The sequence below is a fragment of the Oncorhynchus tshawytscha genome, linkage group LG28, assembly GCF_018296145.1.
Source record: "Oncorhynchus tshawytscha isolate Ot180627B linkage group LG28, Otsh_v2.0, whole genome shotgun sequence".
Taxonomy (NCBI): Eukaryota; Metazoa; Chordata; class Actinopteri; order Salmoniformes; family Salmonidae; genus Oncorhynchus; species Oncorhynchus tshawytscha.
This window is the reverse complement of record NC_056456.1, coordinates 10,109,242-10,132,590: the sequence shown is the minus strand read 5'-3', so window position 1 is coordinate 10,132,590 and position 23,349 is coordinate 10,109,242. Positions and strand designations below refer to the sequence as shown.

At 44.0% G+C, this 23,349-nt stretch overlaps 1 protein-coding gene across 2 annotated transcripts in view; it reads left to right on the top strand.

The window, feature by feature from the left end:
* epha4b (eph receptor A4b) overlaps positions 1 to 11,850 on the top strand; it is a 152,692-nt gene extending 140,842 nt beyond the window's left edge. Inside the window, exons 15-19 of one of the 2 annotated variants that reach the window (XM_042307816.1) lie at positions 53 to 262; positions 7,662 to 7,811; positions 8,040 to 8,233; positions 8,378 to 8,515; positions 8,757 to 11,850. In XM_042307816.1, the coding sequence (XP_042163750.1) occupies positions 53 to 262; positions 7,662 to 7,811; positions 8,040 to 8,233; positions 8,378 to 8,515; positions 8,757 to 8,856 (792 nt within the window). In that variant the 3' untranslated portion in view covers positions 8,857 to 11,850. Of the gene's footprint in view, positions 1 to 52; positions 263 to 7,661; positions 7,812 to 8,039; positions 8,234 to 8,374; positions 8,516 to 8,756 lie in introns of both variants that reach the window. The other variant, XM_042307815.1, reaches the window with a different exon arrangement.
* Positions 11,851 to 23,349: the final 11,499 nt, after the last annotated feature.

The window sequence follows — 23,349 nt, the reverse complement described above, 5'->3', positions numbered from 1 at the left end:
TCTATCTTTCTCTCTGTCTCTCTCGCTTGCCCCCTCTCTCTCTCCGTGTTAGAAACACGACGGTCAGTTCACAGTGATCCAGTTGGTGGGCATGCTGCGTGGCATCGCGTCGGGCATGAAGTACCTGTCTGACATGAGCTACGTTCACCGAGACCTGGCCGCCCGCAACATCCTGGTCAACAGCAACCTGGTGTGTAAGGTGTCTGACTTCGGCCTGTCCCGAGTACTGGAGGACGACCCCGAGGCAGCATACACCACAAGGGTAAGACAAAACACACACCACACATGTAATGTCAATGAGAATGTGTTACTATACCGCACATGTAGGTCAAGGAATGTGCTCGTTAAATCAGACTGATACATGGTGGTGCGATTGGAATTTGGTTCGACCCTTAACCCCTTGGCAAGATGTAAAAGGACTGGATAGGCACACAGTCCATTTGGAAAGTATTCAGACCCCTTCCCCTTTTTCCACATTTTGTTACGTTACAGCCTTATTCTAAAATGTGTTTTCCTCATCAATCTACACACAATACCCCATAACTACAAAGCGAAAACAAGTTTTGAGAAATACCATATTTACATAAGTATTCAGACCCTGTGCTGTGAGACTCGCAATTGACCTCAGGTGCACCCTGTTTCCATTGATCATCCTTGAGATGTTTCTACAACTTGATTGGAGCCCACCTGTGGTACATTTAATTGATTGGACATGATTTGGTAAGGCACACACCTATGTATATAAGGTCCCAGGGGAAAAAAACAAGCCATGATGTCGAAGGAATTGTCCATAGAGCTCCGAGACAGGATAGTGTCGAGGCACAGATCTGAGAAAGGGTGCCAACACATTTCTGCAGCATTTAAATTCCCCAAGAACCCGATGGTCACTCTGACAGAGCTCCATCTCTCTGTGGAGATGAGAGAACCTTCAAGAAGGACAACCATCTCTGCAGCACTCCGCCAAATAGGTCTTTATGGTATAGTGGCCAGACGGAAGACAAATGATAGCCCACTTGGCGTTTGTCCCAAGAAAGACTTGAGGCTGTAATCGCTGCCAAAGGTGCTTCAACAAAGTCCTGAGTAAAGGGTCTGAATACTTATGTAAATGTGATATTTCACCCCAAAAAATATTTCCATAAATTTGCAGAAATTTCTACAAAACGGTTTTTGCTTTCTCATTATGGGGTATTGTGTGTAGATTGATACGGGTAAAAAAAAGATTTAATACATTTTAGAATAAGGCTGTAATGTAACAAAATGTGGAAAAAGTCAAGGGATCTGAATACTTTCTGAATGCACTATATACTCTACGGTAGATTTAGCTATATATGGCTTTGGGTATAAGCAATGAGGTAATTGTACTGATAGGCCTAGGTGGAATTTCCCCCAATCCAATCATTTCAGATCTACAAAGGCTGCATTTACACAGGCAGCCCAATTCAGATTTTTTTTTTTTCAGCACTGATCTGATTTTTCAAAAGACCAATTACTGGAAATAAAAAGATCAGAATTGGGCTGCCTGTTGTTAACACAGCCTTTGTAGATCTGAAAGGATTGGATTTTTATCAATTATCAATGAAAGCATTGGATTTTTATCAGTGTTGTAGCGTACTGTATGTTTGTGAGGTTGAGTGACTGAGAGAAGATTGCGAGAAGGAGAGAGCTTGTCTGTCCATGTCAGTGCCCCTGTCGTCCCAGTATGCGGTAATTGCAGGTTTGTCTGAGAAAATGCATTTCTTCTCTCACCTCTCTCATACCCTTCTTCACCTCAACCCTCATCCCCCCCCTCTCCCCCTTACTCCTCTCACCAGCATGTCCCCTTTTCACCTCTCTACTTTCCATTTCCCCCCCCCTCACTCCTTCCCTTCCTATTGCCCCTTACTCCCTTCCTCTTTTGTGAGAGAAAGAGAGAGCGGTAGATTGAGAAATCCTGTGTGAAAGAGCCTGTCAATCTCTGTTAGTCTAACAGTGCCCCTTGTCCTCCCATTGGGATAATTGCGGGTTTGTCAGAGAAGAAGCTTCTGTTTTTCTCACCTCTCTAGCTCACTGTTCACTCCCCTACTCCTCGCCCCTCATGCCCCAGAGATAAAACGAGGAAGATTATACTAATGCCCAATGGCAGATCGACCCCTTACCTCCTTGGCACATCACAAAGATATAGAAGGACCGGATAAGCGCATAGATCTAGATACAGTGCCTTCGGAAACTAATTCATAACCCTTGATTTATTCCACATTTTGTTGTGTTGCAGCCTGAATTCGAAATGGATTAAATATCTACTATTATCTCACCCATCTACACACCATATCCCATAATAACAAAGTAAAAACGTCTTTTTATAAATGTTATCAAATGTATTGAACATGAAATACAGAAATATTAAATGGACATAAATATTCACACCCTTGAATAAATACTTTGTTGAAGCACCTTTGGCAGCGTCATTCTGGGTAAGTCTCGTAAAAGCTTTCTACACCTGAATTGGGCAAAATTTGCCCATTTATTATTTTCAAAAATGTTCCAGCTCTGTCAAATTCGTTGTTGGTCATTTTCATGCCGTACATTTTCAAGTAGGTTTAAGTCAAAACTGTAACTCGGACACATTCACTTTCACTGTCTTATTGGCTGTTGATCACTGCTAGACAACCATTTTCAGGTCTTGCCATAAGACTTTCATGTAGATTTAGGTTAAAAAAAAAAATCTTGGCCACAATCACTGTCTTCTTGGTAAGCAACTCCAGTGTAGATTTGGCCTTGTGTTTTAGGTTATTGTTGTGCTGAAAGGTGAATTCATCTCCCAGTGTCTGGTCGAAAGCAGATTGAAACAGGTTTTCCTCTAGGATTTTGCCTGTGCTTAACTCCATTCTGTTTACTTTTTATCCTTAAAAAAACTCCCCAGTCCTTTATGATTACAAGCATACCCATAACATGATGCAGCCACCACTATGCTTGAAAATATGGAGTGGTACTCGGTAATGTGTTGTATTGGAGTTGCCCCAAACATAACACTTTTCAGGACAAACAGTGAATTGCTTTGCCTCATTTTTTGCAGTATAATTTTCGTGCCTTGTTGCAAACAGGATGCATGTTTTCAAATATTTGAATTCAGTGCAGGCTTCCTTCTTTTGTGGAGTAACTATAATGTAGTTGATCCATCCTCTGTTCTCTGTTCTCATCACAGCAATTAAACTCTAACTGTTTTAAAGTCACCATTCGCCTCATGGTGAAATCCCTGAGTGGTTTCCTTCCTCTCTGGCAACTGGGTTAGGAAGGACACCTGTATGTTTGTAGTGACTGGGTAAATTGCTACAACATCCTTAGTGTAATTAGAATCTTCACCATGCTCAAAGGGATATTCAATGTCTGCATATTTTTTTTATTTTTATAGGTACCCTTCTTTGCGAGGCATTGAAAAACTTCCTTGGTCTTTGTGGTTGAATCTGTGCTTGAAATTCGCTACTCGATTGAGAGACCTTACAGATACTTGTATGTGTGGGGGTACAGAGATGGGCTAGGAATTCAAAAATCATGTTAATAACCACTATTATTGAATATGGAAGGAGTCCATGCAATTTATCATGCAATTTTTTTTAAGCACAATTTTACTCCTGAATTTAAGTAAGGCTTGGCATAACAAAGGGGTTGAATACTTGACATTTCAGCTTGACATTTATCAATTTCTAAAATGTTCTACAAACAGAATTCCACTTTGACATTATGCGGTATTACGTGTAGATCAGTGACACAAAATCTAAATTTATTCAGTTGTACCAATCAAGCTGTAACACAAGAAAATGTGGAAAAAGTGAAGGGGTGTGAATACTTTCTCTCATACCCGCTCACTACGCCGAAACCAGTCGTCGACAGCTGGGACAGTACTAGGCTCCGCCTCCCAAGGAAACATGGGGGATTGGTAACCAAGGACACATTGAAACGGAGTAAGGTGGAGGGATGAGTGCATGAGTGAGTTCTGAGCGTATTCGGCCCAGGCCATATACCGACTCCAGTCGTGTGGAGAGGCAGAACATTGTTGGCGGTGGTACTTCCCTATTTCTTTGTTCAGGTGTTCTGTCTGCCCGTTGGTCCAGGGTGGTACCTGGAGGAGAGGCTGAGGGTGACCCCCAGTCGGTCGCAGAAGGCTCACCACACCCGGGAGACAAACTGGGGCCTGCGGTCAGAGACGATGTCCTCCGGAATCCCATACAGACAGAACATCTGCTGGAACATACACCCTGCCAATTCCATGGTGTTAGGTAGATGAGGCAGAGGAACCAGATAACACATTTTTGAAAAACGGTCTGCTATGATAAGGATGGTGGTGTTATACCAGAGGATTCAGGAAGGTCAGTGATGAAGTCAACAGCTATGTGGGACCAGGGTCCGTGAGGGATTGGCAAAAGTTGAAGCTTCCCGGAGGGGAGATGACGAGGGATTTGGGTGCAGAATGGACAGGTGAGTACGTAATCCCTTACGTCGGATGCCAGTGAGGACTACCAGAACTTCCGGGCTAGATGTTCGGTGGTTCATGTAATGCCCGGATGTCCTGACCCCAAGGACGTGTGACACCATTGCATTTAGTTGGGGTCTAACAGCTGCTGATACGTAACTCCTCCCAGCTGATGTCTCAGGAGGAGTCGGGTCTGAGGTAGGAAGAGGAAGGAAGAATGGGTGTAGGGTCTGAGTTACTGGTCGGAAGGTCAAACTTGTGGGAGAGAGCATCAGCTTTTGCATTTTTCCTTCCAGGGATGTATGTAACATGGAAATGGAAGCGTGTGAAGAAGAGAGCCCAGCGGGCTTGTCTGGAGTTGAACCTCTTAGCCCCTCTGAAATATTCCAGATTATGATAATCTGTTAGGATGAGAAAGGGATGTGGTGCGCCCTCCAACCAGTGCCGCCACTCAAGGGCCAGCTTGATGGCGAGGAGTTCTATGTTCCCCACATCGTAATTCCTCTCAGCAGGGGACAACGTCTTGGAGAAGAAGGCACGGGGATGTGATTTGGGAGGTGTTCCCACCCGCTGAGAGAGTATGGCTCCTACTTCGGAGGCATCCACCTCCAGGGTGAAAGGAAGGGTTGGATCAGGTTGGCGAAGGACAGGAGCTGAGGTGAAGAGGTGTTGAAGTTGTTGAACGCAGTCAGGGTTGGTATCAGTCCATTGAAGGGTCTGGGTCTTTTGGCTGGTAAGGGCAGTGAGGGAAGCGGCTGTAGAACTGAAGTTCCGAATGAACCGGCAATAGAAGTTGGAGAACTTTTGGAGTTCCTTAACGGTGGTGGGTTTGGGCAGTTACTGATGGTGGGGACTTTGTTCTCATCCATGCTGACCCCTCCAGGTGTCAGTACGAAGCTTACAGAGGTTATATGGAAGGCACTCTCTTCAGTCTTCGCATAAAGGTTATGGTCAAGGAGCCGTTGAAGAACCTTTTGCACATGCTGAATGTGTTCCTTCAGGAAGTAGGAGTAAATCAGGATGTCATCAATGCAGACGATGAGAAAGCGGTTGATCATATCCTGGAAAACCTCGTTCGTAAAGGATTGGAAGACGGCAGAGGCGTTCGTAAGGCATGACCAGGTGTTCGTAGTGCCCTCGAGTGGTGATAATGGCCGTCTTCCATGCGTTGCCTTCACGTATACGGACAAGGTTATATGCACTTCACAGGTCGAGTTTAGTATAGATGTTGGCGCAGCCCACTTGTTCAAGGGTCGCTGGGATCAGAGGACGAGGGAAACGGTTATTGACCGTGACGTCATTCAGGGAACGATAATCAATACATGGACAGAGGCCACTGTCCGTTTTTCCGACGAACAAAAATGAAAGACAGGGCTACGTTCTAGAACACACAAAGACAGGGCTACGTTCCAGAACACACAAAGACAGGGCTACGTTCCAGAACACACAAAAACAGGGCTACGTTCAAGAACACAAAGAAAAAGAACACAAGGTTGACTAAGAAAAGAAAAGCAGAACCTTACAAGACTAGCTATATTTCTTAGATGATTAAAGCAGGACTAGACAACCTTCTTTCCATGCAGCTAGAGGTTTAGGTCAGGGTCAATGAAGATGCCAAGGTTTCTGTCCGTAGGCTTTACATTGGTGGACAAATATCGAAGGTTATTTACAATATGGGTTCTAGCAAGGTGGGTGCCAAATAAATGAACATCTGATTTCTTATCATTGAGCCGGAGAAATTAGTCAGACATCCAAAATTTGATGTCAGCAAGACACTTGTGAAAGGTAGCTATGCTAGCTTGGTCAGATTGGTAAAAAAAAAACTGCGTGTCATCTGCATAGCAGTGAAACTGAATGTTATGATTGCGGATGACGTCACCAAAGGGAATGTAGAGGGAAAAAAGGATGGGGCCCAGAATTGACCCCTGAGGGACACCATAGTGAATTGATGCTGGGGATGATGCTGAACCACCCATGCATGCTCATTGAGAAACGTATGTTACATAGATATGACCTGAACCAGTCGAGGGCAACGCCGGAGATTCCCACTCACCTTTCCAGCCCGTCAGCAAGGATGTTCTGATCAATAGTATCAAATGCTGCACTGAGTTCTAAAATAACTAGAATGGAGCATTCACCGGCATCGGCAGCCAACAGAAGGTCATTACTGACTTTAAATAAAGCAGTTTCGATGCTGTAAAATGAGTGGAAGCCCGACTGGAATTTTTCAAATAAGTTGTTTATACTCAAATAAGCCACAAATTGCTTGGAAAAAAAACGTTGTCTAAAATCTTGGATAAAAAAATTGAAGTTTAGAGATCTATAATTACTCAGCCAATGTGTCAGTCGCTCGCTGGTAGATACTGTACATCTACACATACAGTCAGCAGTGTCAGGAGACTCACACACATACATCTACAGGCCATAGAGGGAAGGAGGGATAGAGGAGAGGAAGGGGGTAGGGGAGAAGGAAAGATGCAGAGAGAGAGAGAGAGCGAGAGGGAGGGAGGGAGATAGAGAAAGAGAGAAAGAGTGGAATGAGATGAACAGAGGGGGGGGTTAGCAGGGGAGATAGAAAAGGAAAGGGGGTGACTGCTTACTTTGTCTCTTTCATTTGACTTTGACCAGAGAGCTGGGACTAGAAGGAGTTCAGCAGTAGCAGCATGTTAAGACTAGTGTGATCTGTGTAGAGAGCCAACCAGGCATCTTAATGCCGTCTCCTCTGTCCTCCTTATACACAGTCAGTCCCAATGCCTTTTAAAAGCCTGTTTTCTGCTATGCCTACTCCATATACACTCCTTTGATCCTTATTTTCCTCCTGAACAACAAAGGGAAAGGCTTGTGAAAGGCTTGTGAAAGAGGACAGATGGAGGAGTGAAGTCAAAGCTCTACTGTGGTCCCTGTTATTGTGCGAATAGAAAGAAATGCTTTGGGTTTGTGTTTTAATCAATGAATATAATGAGGTACATCCCTATGACTACACGGTCCTGTGTTTCCGTGCAGTTCTTTGAGCTTTCCTACCTACGCACCCGCAACAGGGATTGTTCCCCTCTCTCTTTCAATAGAATTCAATGAGTTGGTACATATTGCCAATGCAGACAGTCATGAATAGTAGTAGTTTGTAAATCCTGTATTAACCTTTCCAAGTAATGTTTTATTAACCCTTTCTACATGTACTGTTAACCATTTACAAACCTGTTATTAACCCTTCCAGGGAGGGAAGATCCCCATCCGATGGACGTCTCCAGAGGCCATTGCCTACAGGAAGTTCACGTCAGCCAGTGACGTGTGGAGCTACGGCATCGTCATGTGGGAGGTGGTCTCATACGGAGAGAGACCCTACTGGGAGATGTCCAACCAGGATGTGAGTTGTTTCATTATAATAAAGCACAGTGTATAGCTAATATGGTATATGTTAATCAATGATTCACTATTGATGGCTGGTTTTGTGCGGAAGCTAGGCGGACTCAGTTGGCTTTCTCTCCCATCCTCGGTGGATTCAAATTATTATGATGACAATTTTTGTGATTGACTAGGGTCTATCTAATCCGCCCCTATTTCTCTCTCTCTCTCTCCCTCCCCCTATTTCCAGGTGATAAAAGCGATAGATGAGGGATACCGTCTCCCGGCCCCTATGGACTGTCCTGTTGTCCTCCACCAGCTGATGTTGGACTGCTGGGAGAAGGGCCGCAGCGAACGGCCCAAGTTTGGCCAGATCGTCACCACCCTGGACAAGCTGATCAGAAACCCAGCCAGACTCCGAGAGCTGGCCAACAGCTCAGTATGGTGAGTTACAATGGGTCAAAAAACTCAGTCTTCAGGCACACACTGTCAGATCCAGAATAAACTATTAGAACTAGTATCTGGACTGTTTGGGATATTTAACTATGCTGATAAGAATGTGTATATTCTCTCCTGTTTGCCCAGCAGGGAAGACCCAACCACTCCAGAGTTTAGTGTGAGTACGGTGGAGGAGTGGCTGGAGGCCATCAAGATGGGCCAGTACAAGGAGAACTTCTCCAGCGCTGGATACGTCACCCTGGACTCTGTCCTCTACATCACCATCAGGTGAGAGACATGGGCAGGGCTGGACTGAGCTGGGCAGGGCTGAGCTGGGCAGGGCTGAGCTGGGCTGAGCTGAAGCGGGGTTGAGCTGAAGCGGGGTTGAGCAGGACTAAGCTGAGGCTGGGCTGAGCTGGGTTAGGGAAAGGGGAGTAGGAGTCAGCAGAGCTAGGGGGAAAGGGGGAGTCTGTTGTTGCTGCTGTTTCTCATTTTTCTAAGTCCCTTTTTGCTCTGTCCTCTTCTGTAGTGAGCTCGTTAAGATGGATGTGACTTTGGCGGGTCACCAGAAGAAGATCCTCTCCAGTGTCCAGAGCCTGCAGACCCAGGGGACCCACGTCCAAGTATAACAGTTTCCCCATAGAGACACACTGAGAGAGAGAGCGAGAGAGAGAGGGCCAAAATGGATGCTCTGCTTTGAGTTTAACCACTGAGACACGCTGAGATTAAGCCAATATAGACATCTTGGGTTGGGTTTCCCCATACAAAGACACTTAGATGGAGCCGTAATGGACGCTCGGCTCCTTTACTTCCTCTTCGCAGCTTCACCATTCCACCCGTCCTGGATGTTTTGATAGCGTAGGCACTTCCAGCTTCTGTCCACGCACTTAGAGGCTTAGCAACCCATCAACCTCAGAAACCAGGCTACATCCAAGACGTCTCTGACCGTATCAATAAGAACAACAAAAATGGTAAAAATAAAAAATGAATTCGATTGTAATTATCATCACTGTCTGTGAAGTTTAGTGTACAGTTGTTTTTATGGTTGTTTTGTTTTTCGTTTTACAATAAGCTGTTTTTTTATTTTCTACACAGTTTATGGTGCCAGGAGATATTGTATATGTATAGATAAATGTTTACAAGAGCTGTGTATCAGTCCGCCAGTCTAGAACTGAACGTAAAGTTTGTATCAGTGGTCAGGCAACGCAGGTGGGATGTTCCTTCCTGGTGCATGTGTTGCCAGGCCCCTCCCCTTCCTTATAAGCCCCTCCCCCAGGACGCTCTTCGACGTATCATGGATGTGTGAGGGAGGTAGGAGAAATAGAGGGATGTGAAAAGACGAGATGGAGATGTCTGTTCATGGTCTCAGAAGACTTCCATTCCGTTTGGCCAGGAACAGATAGGGCTTCCATAGCCACTGCTTCCAGACGCACACAGTTCACTTGAGTAAGTTCATTTTAGTACAGCCTAGAGCAGCAACGTATAGGACGTCGTCAGTAAGAAACCTGCAGGGCAATACAGTGTTGGCACATTTTCTTCCAAGGGTTGGCCTCAGTTGGAGAAGCTGTACCTTTTGGTGACAGAAGAAGAGCGGAGAAGTAGATAACCTTGTATTGTGTGACGTTGACACTGTTTGGAATGTGTATCTGTTTCGCAGACGTTGTGCCATGTACAGTTAGTATTGCTCTGAATTGTTTGGGCAAAGTCAGACTTGATTGTGAGGTAGACTTGACTTGAGTAGACTGTGCCGAGTGATGTTTTTTGCCTCATTTCACCTCTGATTAACATGGGTTCATTCACGGTTTGTCCTAACCACCTCTGTTCAGTCATGCCAACTGCTTCCAAATCTACAAGAGCCAATGTCCTATTCAAGCAAACCTGCTAACCTAATTTCCTTGGATAAGTGAGAGAGAAAAAAACATCAATGTCCTGTGCTCAACAAAACAACGTTTTCTATGTGAAACGAAGGGAATTCAACGGCATGTCAAAACCAACATGCCCTCTCACTTTGGGGAGGGGAGAGTGGAGTTTTGGACTTAACTAGGAAATCCAGCTAGGCCCCTTTGATTGAATATGGTCGTCAATGTCCACTGCACCCCTGTTTGTATCTGGTTATGTTTATGATAACAGTGTTACTCTGCTACCTGACTGGACCACAAACACACCAACATATATACCATTGTACCATACTGTAAAATATGTACAGAGTTGATTTGAAACTCTAGAATGTTTGTAACAATAATGGTGACGATGATGATTACGGTGATAACGCCTGTAATGATGTACTTTTATTCTTGAAGGAGGAGAGAAATCTGGCATTTTTTCCCCTTGCGGAGGCGGGTCATAGGAGATAGGCAGCGTGTGATTCGTATGACCTGGCCTATGGAATGTACGTTTACGTAGCATGGGTATTAAGTTTCAGCCTTTGATTGACAGGTGACAGGGGAGTGCAGTTTTCACTCGGGCCGTGGACCTGAGGACGCTCGACTTTTAGATGCCTTATTTACTGTGCTACCTTTCCTTTTCCGTTCCTCTCCTCCCCTGATCCCCCATAGAGGCGGAGTTATGACTACATCTGTACATAGTATTTATCTGTTTCCCTGAGGTGACGTCACAGAAAATATCTTTTTTTTTTTTCCTTTTTTCTTTTTCTTTAACTGAAAACCCCCAGGCGGTTATCACCTCTGTTTTGGTTCTTTAAAAAAAATAGTATACATAAAACTATACTGCTGCTGTAAATCAACCACCAGTTTATTGGAAGCTGTATTTGAAAAACACATTAGAAAGTCAACTTTTCATGTTTGTTTTGGTTTAGGAATCTAACTCGTTGGTCAATGTATAGCAGAGAGAAGTTATAATTATTCCCTTCGTATCCCAAAGCTATTTGAAGTGTTCCAATGCCTCCCACACATATGATGGAGATGAGCAAATCTCAACAGCTAAATTAACCTTTGTCTTTCCAATGTGTCTCTGATGATCCGTTACCAACAAATGATGTATTCGTTACAGTGAATGGATTGAATTGCCAGAAGCCTTTTGCGGTGTCATCAATTAGATTCAAATATTCAACAAATGACAGCAGCATATTGCGTCTGTTCGTTCAGACTCAAAACAGCAAAATACTGCAAGACAGTGGTGACCAGTTGAAGGTTAGCTGTCTGTCAGTACTCATAATTTGACACTTTGAAATTGTCCTCGTTTGGTAAGCTAATCCATCACTCCCCAACCGGACGTCATAACCTTTGACCCATATCTCACGACCCTTGAACCTTAGCCAGGCTCTGAGTCCTTTCATGTGGATGGATAAAGTTTCCCCTTGGCACTGTTCAAAGGTCAGTTCTGTGTTCCCCGCCTAACAGTTAAAGTTAGGATATGGAAACAGTAAGCTGATCCTAAATAATTGTTGGTGAAGTCTTCTACCCCACAGCCAGGCCGGTTATTTACATGTTCCCATACTGATTCCTTGTGAGATTGTTCTCTCGCTCTCCCTGGCCTTTCTTCCTTCCTGCCCTTGGCCCATTATATTTATCATGGCAGATTTCTATACGCTTGTTCAAAGGATGTACTCATTCTAAAGTCCTTCATGTCGCTGTAATAAATATGCTAATATTTTTTATTTCTCACCTGAAGCTCTTGGTGTCTTACTTTTCTTTTACTCTCTCACACACACACACACACACACACACACACACACACACACACACACACATCAGAGACGTGCACACACGGTCACACTCTCAAAAGTATAATAATGGCTATGCCTGAGCTTGTAGTATTTCCCAGGGGTCGGTGGTATAACGGAAGACTATGCGTGGCACCTTTATTGTGAGGAAACGTAAAGCTGAAGCTTAATCAGGCTTTGTGTCATTTAGGTTTAGGTTTTATTAGATAGTGCAAAGACAGTCGCTGCCTGTTAAGGATTCCTACATGCACCGTGCCTGTTTTGAAAACACTAGATAAGATGGCAGCACTAAGGAGGGCGCGCGTCTTGCCGGTTCCTGCTCGCTTAGCTTTTTTTTTATGGCTATTTTTACGTTAATTATTACTTTGTTTGCTCAGAGTGTACATGCAATAATTTCCTATGACAGACACACTTCTGGATCATGAATGAGAAGCTACACACTTATCTCTTGGCCTCCCAGATCTGGAGTACTAGATTCGCTCCTTTGTTCCCCACACAGTGGGCTTACCTGTTGCTGCTGACCAAGATGACCGAAGGCAACACAGGCGAGGAAGGAAAGGTAACTCCAAGCTAGGTTAGTGTTATCCAGGATCTTGGGACGTCCCTACCCTATACCCTAACCCATACCCTTAACCTAACCCTATCCATAACCTTTACATAACCTTAACCTTAACCCTTAACCATTTAAAATTTCAACTTCAATGGGGTGACGTCAGAGTTGGGACGTCCCAAGGATCCCGTTTAGACCTCTCCCTCCAAGTTAGGCTGAAAAGAAGGGCTACACGGCCTCCTGCACATAGTATCCTGATGGCTAATGTCCAATCGCTGGAAAATAAACTTTGTGAATTCAGCAAGGCTTCGATCGCAGAGGGACATCAGGGAATGCTGTGTCTTTGTTCTTATAGTGACATGGCATAAAGTCAATACACTCGACTCTGCCGTTCAACCAGACGGCTTTTCCATTTTCCGTAAGGATCGAACGGCGGCTTCTGGTACGAGTAGTGCGGAGTTGTATGCTTCCTCATCAACAATACCTGGTGTACCGAAGTTGAAAACATCTCCAGCTCCTGTTAACCCGACCAGGAGTTTCTGATGCTAAAATACCAACCCCACTATGTGCCAAGGGAATTCACAAGTGTTATCAAGGCGGCACTCAGCGAAATGTACATTAGCCAGCAAGAATCCTCTCACCCGATCTTTATTGTAACTGGTGATTTTGCCCAAGTACGTATAAAACAAATTCTTCCAAAATATCACCAACATGTCAACCTGCCTCACAAGACGAAACAACGTTCTGGACAATGTACAGTGCATTTGGAAAGGATTCAGAACCCTTGACTTTTTCACATTTTTGTTACGTTACAGCCTTATTCTAAAATTGATTAAATTACATTTTCCCTCATCAATCTACACACAATACCGCATAATGACAAAGGGAAAACAGTATTTTTGAAAGTTTAGAAAATGTATTACAAATAAAAAAACATAAATACCTTATTTGCGTAAGTATTCAGACCCTTTGATATTAGACTCAAAATTGAGCTCAGGTGCATCCTGTTTCCATTTATCATCCTTGAGATGTTTCTACAACTTGATTGGACTCCACCTGTGGTACATTCAATTGACTGGATATGATTTGGAAAGGCACACACCTCTCTATATAAGGTCCTACAGTTGACAGTGCATGTCAGTGCAAAAAACCAAGCCATGAGGTTGAAGGAATTGTCCGTAAAGCTCTGAGACAGGATTGTGTCGTGGGACAGATCTGGGGAAGGCTACGAAATGTTTCTGCAGCATTGAAGGTCCCCAAGAAAACAGAGGCCTCAATCCTTCCTTAAATGGAAGAAGTTTGCAACCACCAAAGCTCTTCCTAGAGCTGGCCCCCCGGCCAAACTGAGCCACCAGGGGAGAATGGCCTTGGTCAGGGAGGTGTCCAAGAACCCGATGATCTCCAGAGTTCCTCTGTGGAGATGAGAGAACCTTCCAGCAGGACAACAATCTCTGCAGCACTTCACTATTTAGGCCTTTATGGTAGAGTGGCCAGACGGAAGCCACTCCTCAGTAAAAGGCACACTCAACAACCCGCTTGAAGTTTGCCAAAAGGCACCTAAAGGACTCTCACACCATGAGAAACAAGATGCTCTGGTCTGATGAAACCAAGATTGAACTATTTGGCCTGAATGCCAAGAGGCACGTCTGGAGGTAACCTGGCACCATCCCTACGGTGAAGCATGGTGGTGGCAGCATCATTCTGCGGGGATGTTTTTCAGTGGCAGGGAGACTAGTCAGGTTTGAGGGAAAGATGAACGGAGCAAAGTACAGAGAGTTCCTTGATGCGAAGGTTCACCTTCCAACAGGACAACGACCCTAGGGACACAGCCAAGACAATGCAGAAGTGGCTTCGGGGAAAGTCTCTGAACGTCCTTCAGTGGCCCAGCCAGAGTCCGGACATCTCTGGAGAGACCTGAAAATAGCTGTGCAGCGACACTCCCCATCCAACCTGACAGAGCTTGAGAGGATCTGCAGAGAAGAATGGGAGAAACTCCCCAAATGCAGGTGTGCCAATTTTGTAGCGTCATACCCAAGAAGACTCGAAACTGTAATCGCTACCAAAGGTGCTTCAACAAAGTACTAAGTACTTTCAAGAGGACTGGAGGAAACAACATCGTCAGTCACAGGCTTCATTAGGAAATGTGTTGATTATGTTGTCCCCACAATAACAATCCGGCCATACCCTAATCAAGAACCTTAGATGAACAGAGACAACTGTACCATGCTGAGAGCCCATACTGCAGCACTCAATAGCAGCAGAACAAACCCTGATGACTCGGTGGTGTGTGGCGAGTTCTTAGGGCAAGAACTGAAATGGGGAAAAAAATCCTTAATGTACCTTGGTCCTGGAACAAACTAAGAAATACTTTAAAACTGGAGGAGAGGGTATTGCTGTCTGAGTTTAAAGCTCTGATCGAAGAAAATGTCACTGACCATTGTAATTGTTTTAATGTACTGTATTGTATTGTGTGTTGTATGTACGCGCTGTGGGATTAGGGTTTGAGTATAGCCTGAAGGTCCCGAGGGGCAGTTCCTCTTGCTGCTCCAAATCGCAAGTACCATGGTCTTATAGTAGATACGAGCTTCGACTGGAAACCAGTGGAGTGTACGGAGGAGGGAGTGACATGGGGAGAACTTGGGAAGGTTGAACACCAGGCGGGCTGTAGCGTTCTGGACAAGTTGGGTTTAATGGCAAAAGCAGGGAGCCTAGCCAAATGAGAGTTACAGTAGTCCAGACATGAGATGACAAGTGCTGAGATTAGGACCTGTGCCGCTTTCCGTGTGAGGTAGGGTCGTACTCTACAGATGTTGTAGAGCAGTCTCAGTTTGAAGTTTGACTGGTCAAGAAGATCGTTCTGAGAGAGATAGCGAAAGAGTTTAGAGACAGCATGAGACAGCAAGTGTTTAACCTCTATTTAACTAGGCAAGTCAGTAAAGAATAAATTCTTATGTACATTGACGGCCTACACCGGCCAAACCCGGGTGACGTTGGGCCAATTGTGCGCCGCCTTTTGGGACTCCCAATCATGACCGGTTGTGATACAGCCTGGATTTGAACCAAGGTGTCTGTAGTGACACCTCAAGGACTGAGATGCAGTACCTTAGACCACTGTGCCACTCGGGAGCCCAATAAGGGAAGATAGGAATGGGAGAAGGTCTAGAGAAGGGAGGAGGGGACGGGGTCGTGCGGGCAGGTTGTCCGGGCGGCCGGACCTCAGTAGCCACAGGAATTCAGGGCGAAAGAGGTCAAGGCGTAGTGGAGTTCTGTGTTGGTGGGACCAGTGTATTCAATAGGCTGAGTGAATGAGGAGCGGATGTCGTAAACCTTCTTTTCAAAATGGTTGACAAAGTTGTCCACAGAGAGGGAGGAGGGAGGGGAGGGGGGTGGAAGATAAAGGTGGGAGGAGAAGTTGGAGAAGGGTTAGAGACAGAAGCTTTTAAATGTAGAGATATAGGAAGTAGCTTTAGCAGTGGATACAATCAGAGAGGAGGGGGTGAAACAGTGATAGGTCACAGACTACAAAGGCAAATCCGGCTGTGTGGTGCCCACCGAAGCCTCCCTCCCAAATGAGCTTAACACATCCCATGCTTGCTTGGAAGGCAGACAATACCAATTTGCCTATCGCTCCAACGGATCCACGGAAGATGGCATTTCCATCGCTATTCCCACGGCCGTAATACATCTGGACAAGAGGAACACCTGCGTGAGAACGTTGTTCTTTGTCTACAGTTCAGCATTCACTATTGTTCCCTCCAAGCTCGACACCAAGCTCAGAGGCCTGGATCTGGACACATCCTCTGCAGCTGGATCCTCTACTTCCTGAAGAGCAGAGCACAGGCTGTGAGGATTGGCAACAACACCTCCTCCACGCGGACTCTTAACACAGCCCTCTGCTGTACTGCCCGTTCACCCACGACCACGATAGCAACTCCATCATCATGTTTGCTGATGACTCCACAGCTGCAGGTCTGTTAATCAACAGCAACGAGTCAGCCTATAGGGAGGAGGTAAGTGAACTGGCAACCTCTCTCTCAATGTCAGCAAATAGCATCTCTACTACCTGAGGCAGCATAATCAAGGACCCCACACCCCAGCCATGAGCTGTTCACTTCCTTGCCGTTGGGCAGACGGTAGCGGAGCATGAGGACTGAAACCAACAGCCATCAGACTGATGAACACTGGACTGACCACCTGCACTTGTTCTCAGCACCTTAGTACTCATCCACAAACACACACACAGACAGACACACACATTCTACACACACACACACACACACACACACACACACACACACACATCACAACTGCTGCAACCAGACTCTTATTATTATTGTGAAATACTGCACAATTTATAACTTGCCCCCTAATCCCCCCTTCTCCAAAACATGTGTAAATATTGGGCTATAAATGGTCCCTTCCTGTATTATGCTTATACTAAAATGTTTATTCTATTCTACTGAGCCATTGACTTTATGTTCGTTTTCTTATCTTTTCTTATTCCTTATTGTTCTTCCATTGTTGAGATGGAGCCCATTTTGCTGGACGATGTATACCATGTGTATCCTGTAAATATAACTAATAACACTTGAAACATTAAACTAGATAACCTCCTCATAACCCCCATAGCAAGCAGCATTAACATTTTGTAATAATAGTTTCTATATCTGTGTGTGTGTGTGCGAGACAGAGAGAGACATAGAGAGAGACAGAGCGAGAGACAGAGAGAGAGAGAGACAGAGACATAGAGAGAGACAGAGCAAGAGACAGAGAGAGAGAGAGAGGACAGACAGACAGACAGACAGACAGACAGACAGACAGACAGACAGACAGACAGACAGACAGACTCTCTCTCTCTCTCTCTCTCTCTCTGTGTGTATTCCCCTCAGTAGGATAATGTAGTCTCTAGGGAGGAAGGGGTCAGTGACTCCTGGCCTATGTTAACCCCTTAATGCACTGGCCCTTGCCGCTGTCTGTCTATGTTACTGCCATTAGTCCTAATCTCTCTCTCTTGTCCCCATCCCTCTATCTTCCTGCTGTGCTCTATGCATCCCCTTTTTCCTTTCTTTTGCCAATCTCTATCTAGCTTTTCTTACTTATCTTTAGTCTTTGGTGCCTCACGCACACACACACACACACGCACGCACGCACGCACGCACACACACACACACACACACACACACACAGTTGACCCGTCAGAGGTCACATAGGGGATCTATATCTAGCTTTTCTTACTTATCTTTAGTCTTTGGTGCCTCACGCACACACACACACACACACACAAACACACACACACACACACAGTTGACCCATCAGAGGTCACAGAGGATCTATATCTGGCTGCTCTCTGGTGTTATTTTAATGTCTACTGCTCCATATTAGGGGATACCCAAACCCAGGCCTGACAGGATGAAAGAGCACACCAATTACTACACAGACCCCTGGGAGTGTGTGTGTGCGCGTGTGTGAGTGCATCGTGCAGGGGTGCGTGCATGCTTTTGTGTGTGTGTGTGTGTGTGTGTGTGTGTGTGTGTGTTTATTATCTATGACAGATCCATCAGTCACCGGTGGCCTTTTAAGTGTTCTCCATAGAACCATGTGACCTTTGCTCATGATGCCAATAGCCATTGTGTGATGAATCAATTGGCTGTACTGTAGACTACAGTAGACATGACATTAACGTGGCTGACTACATGAGTTGACACTCTACCCCGAGGGTCACACTGTTCTCATGATTGTGTGATCTGTGTGTGTGTATGTGTGTGTGTGTATGTGTCCAGATGGGAATGAGACTCTTGTGTTATCACGGGGAACTCATCTTACTTTGACTCTTTGGGGGAACTCATCTTACTTTGACTCTTTGGTCTTTGTATCAATGACCCAAGCCCAGCTCAGTTAATCCCTACCATTGTGACGCTGAGTTGTCATAAAGCTTCAGCAAATGTACATTAGACCAGGGGTGTTGGTAGACACAATGTAAGTAACCTAATGTATGTCACTCTAACTGCCCTGAATGCCTCTGCTAAATCCTACAGCTATTGTATGCAGTATTCATGTGCCTATGAACCATATGTATACTGTTAGCACTGAGGCGGTGTGCCCTAGGAGGAAGTCCACTGTGTGCAGCTCACCCTGCACTAACATAAATAACATGAGCATATCTACTTCTGCTAAGCTTCACGGTAAAGAAATAAAAAATAAGTAAGCATCCCAGAAGAAAAGTGCTCAAAATAGCCACCGTTAACATACGTAGCTTAAGAAACAAGGTTTATGAAATCAATAATTTGCTAGTAACAGATGATATTCATATCCTGACTATCTCTGAAATTCAATAAGATAATACCTTTGATGATACAGTGGTAGCAACACAAGGTCATAACATTTACTGAAAATATAGAAATGCCAATCGTGGAGGTGTTGCTGTTTATATTCAGAACCACATTCCTGTAAAGATTAGCGAGGATCACATGTTAAATAATGTGGAAGTAATAGGTTCATCTGCCTCACCTAAAGTTCATTCTGGTGGGAAGCTGCTATAGACCACCAATTGCTAACAGTCAGTATCTGGATAATGTGTGTGAAATGCTTGATAATGTATGTGATATCAACAGAGAGGTATATTTTCTGGGTGATTTAAATATTGACAGGCTTTCATCAAGCTGTCCACTCAAGAAAAAGCTTCAAACTGTAACCAGTGCCTGCAGCCTGGTTCAGGTTATCATTCAACCTACCAGGGTATTTACAAACAGCACAGGAATGAAATCATCTACATGTATTGATCACAACTTTACTAATGCTTCAGAAATTAGCTTGAAAGCAGTATCTCGATCCATCGAATGTAGTGATCACAATATAGTAGCAGTGTCTACGAAAACCAAAGTTCCAAAGGCTGGGCCTAATATAGTGTATAAGAGGTCATACAATAAGTTCTGTAGTGATTCCTATGTTGTTGATGTAAAGAATATTTGTTGGTCCGTGGTGTGTAATGAGGAGCAAACAGACCGATGCACTTGACGCATTTATGAAATGTCTTATTCCAGTTCCTAATAAGCACGCACCCATTAAGAAAATTACTGTAAAAACTGTTAAATCTCCGTGGATTGATGAGGAATTGATAAATTGTATGGTTGAGAGCGATGAGGCAAAAGGAATGGCAAATAAGTCTGGCTGCACAACAGATTGGCAAACGTATTGCAAATTGAGAAATCATTTTGACTAAACTGAATAAAAAGAACAAACTACACTATGAAACAAAGATAAATGACATAAAGAACGGAAATAAAAAGCTTTGGAGCACCTTAAATACAATTTTGGGGAAACAAACAAACTCAGCTCCATCATTCATTAATTCAGATAACTCAGTCATCACAAAACCAACTGATATTGTCAACTACTTTAATGATTTTTTCATTGGGAAGATTAGCAAATGTAGGCATGACATGCCAGCAACAAACGCTGACACTACACATCCAAAGATAACTGACCAAATTATGAAAGACCAGCATTGTAATTTTGAATTCCGTAAAGTGAGTGTGGAAAAGGTGAAAAAAGTATTGTTGTCTATCAACAATGACAAGCCGCCGGGGTCTGACAAATTGGATGGAAAACTACTGAGGATAATAGCAGACGATATTGCCACTCCTATTTGCCATATTTTCAGTCTAAGCCTGCTAGAGAGTGTGTGCCCTCCGGCCTGGAGGGAAGCCAAAGTAATTCTGCTACCTAAGAATAGTAAAGCCCCCTTTACTGGCTCAAATAGCCAACCAATCAGCCTGTTAACAACCCTTAGTAAACTTCTGGAAAAAATGGTGTTTGACCAGATACAATGCTATTTTACAGTAAACAAATTGACAACAAACGTTCAGCATGCTTATAGGGAAGGACATTCAACAAGCACAGCACTTACACAAATGGCTGATGATTGGCTGAGAGAAACTGATGATAAAAAGATTGTGGGGGCTGTTCAGTAAGACTTCTTATGGCTTTACAACCCCTGCTATCTTGTGGATAAAGAGTTACCTGTCTAACAGAACACAGAGGGTGTTCTTTAATGGAAGCATCTCAAACATTTTTTATTTTACCTTTATTTAACTAGGCAAGTCAGTTAAGAACAAATTCTTATTTTCAATGACGGCCTAGGAACAGTGGGTTAACTGCCTGTTCATTGGCATAATCCAGGTAGAATCAGGAATTACCCAGGGGAGCTGTCTAAGCCCATTACTTTTTTCAAGCAATACTAATGACATACTACTGGCTTTGAGTAAAGCCAGTGTGTCTATGCATGCGGATGACTCAACTCTATACATGTCAGCTACTGCAGCGACTGATATGACTGCAACACTTAACAAAGAGTTGCAGGTAGTTTCAGAGTGGGTGGCAAGGAATAAGTTAGTCCTAAATATTTGTAAAACTAAAATCATTGTATTTAGGACAAATCATTCACTAAACTCTATAAATCTCTACTAAATCTTGTAATAAATCATGTGGAAAATAAGCAAGTTGAGGTGACTAAATAGGCACGGACACAGGCATACACACACACAAACACACGATAACATATGCACTATACAAACACATACACATGGATTTTGTACTGTAGATATGTGGTAGTGGTAGAGTAGGGGCCTGAGGGTACACAGTGTGTTGTGAAATCTGGGAATGTGTTATAATGTTTTTACAATTGTATAAACTGCCTTAATGTTGCTGGATCCCAGGAAGAGTAGCTAATGGGGATCAATAATAAATACAAATACAAATGTTTTATTTGATTTATTTCACCTTTGTTTAACCAGGTAGGCAAGTTGAGAACAAGTTCTCATTTACAATTGCGACCTGGCCAAGATAAAGCAAAGCAGTTCGACACATACAACGACACAGAGTTACACATGGAGTAAAACAAACATACAGTCAATAACACAGTAGAAACAAGTCTATATACGCTGTGAGCAAATGAGGTGGGATAAGGGAGGTAAAGGCAAAAAAGGCCATGGTGGCAAAGTAAATACAATATAGCAAGTAAAACACTGGAATGGTAGATTTGCAATGGAATAATGTGCAAAGTAGAAATAGAAATAATGGGGTGCAAAGGAAATAAATAAATAAAATAAATACAGTAGGGAAAGATGTAGTTGTTTGGGCTAAATTATAGATGGGCTATGTACAGGTGCAGTAATCTGTGAGCTGCTCTGACAGCTGGTGCTTAAAGCAAGTGAGGGAGATAAGTGTTTCCAGTTTCAGAGATTGTTGTAGTTCATTCCAGTCATTGGCAGCAGAGAACTGGAAGGAGAGGCGGCCATAGGAAGAATTGGTTTTGGGGGTGACCAGAGAGATATACCTGCTGGAGCGCGTGCTACATGTGGGTGCTGCTATGGTGACCAGCGAGCTAACCTAGCAGGGTCTTGTAGATGACCTGGAGCCAGTGGGTTTGGCGGCGAGTATGAAGCGAGGGCCAGCCAACGAGAGCGTACAGGTCGCAGTGGTGAGTAGTATATGGGGCTTTGGTGACAAAACGGATGGCACTGTGATAGTCTACATCCAATCTGCATCCAATTTATTGAGTAGGGTATTGGAGGCTATTTTGTAAATGACATCGCCGAAGTCGAGGATCAGTAGGATGGTCAGTTTTACGAAGGTATGTTTGGCAACATGAGTGAAGGAGGCTTTATTTGCGAAATAGGAAGCTGATTCTAGATTTAACTTCTCATACATTACCATTTAAATGTTGGTTAGCATTCTATTTCACTTGTGTGTCTCCTTTTCTAATAAAATCCATTGCTTCATCTGACACCAACTGCAATGTTTCTCCAACCAGACACAAACACACAAAAAATACACACACTCAAACACACACACACACACACACACACACACACGCGTTTATTCAATACACACACTAATGAGGGTTGAGTGTGCCTATCAAAACGTTTCCTGTCAAAAATGTTTGTCAGTAATCAAAGTTCCTGATTGAATTTGAAAGTGAGCCTATCCATGTCAATCACATTACATGCATGGCTCATGCAGTCTCATCAGACACAGCTATGGTGGGTTTGTGTGTGTGTGTGTTTCTCCATGTCTGGTAGAAGCCTGCTCCAGAGAGAAGGCCATGAAAACACCAGCCCACAACACTACATAGTCGAGCTAGTAAAACACAAAGAATAACAGAGAGAGAGAGAGACAGGGAAAGTAAGACAGATTGAGGTAAAGAGGGCAAGGAAGGAGGGTTTGAAAAACATTGGGAGAGAAAAAAGACAGCGAAAGAGGGAATGGGAAAATGAGAAAGGGAGTGAGAGGGAGACTGTTAGATGGATTATTTGTGGTGGTGATTTGTCATAAACAGACCACAGGCTCTTACACAAGAGTCTGACTCAGCACACAGAGTGAACACAGAGGCTCTTTCAGTAACCATGGGAATAACACGGCTTGTGTGGTCGCTCTGTGTTTGTCTCTGTGTTTGTCTTTGTTTTTGTGTGTGTTGTTGCCCTAGTTGTACTTGTTTTGATTTATGCAGTGTTCTACAGTGGTTGTCTATCAACAAGACAGTAGATAAACTGTACAATAACAGTTGTTACTTACTAAACTGTGGGTTGTGTATCGACCCTCTCTGCACAGGTTAAGTGTTGTGTTTGCAGCAGTGTTTCCCTCGCTGATACTTCGGCGGGGTGCCTAACTCTGTTGCCTACAGCTTGGTTTAGATGTGTTGATGTGTAGCCTACCACCCATCACGTTTTCTTAGAGGCATTTCTGCCCCTACAGAGAAATCTATGGGAAACACTTGTTCACAATTCCTTTTCTTCTCCTCTTTTAATCATGCAATCTCTCTCCTCATCTAGCTTGGCTTAAAGCCTAATGGATATTCAGTAGCTTGTCTCCTAGGAACCAATAGAAACACAT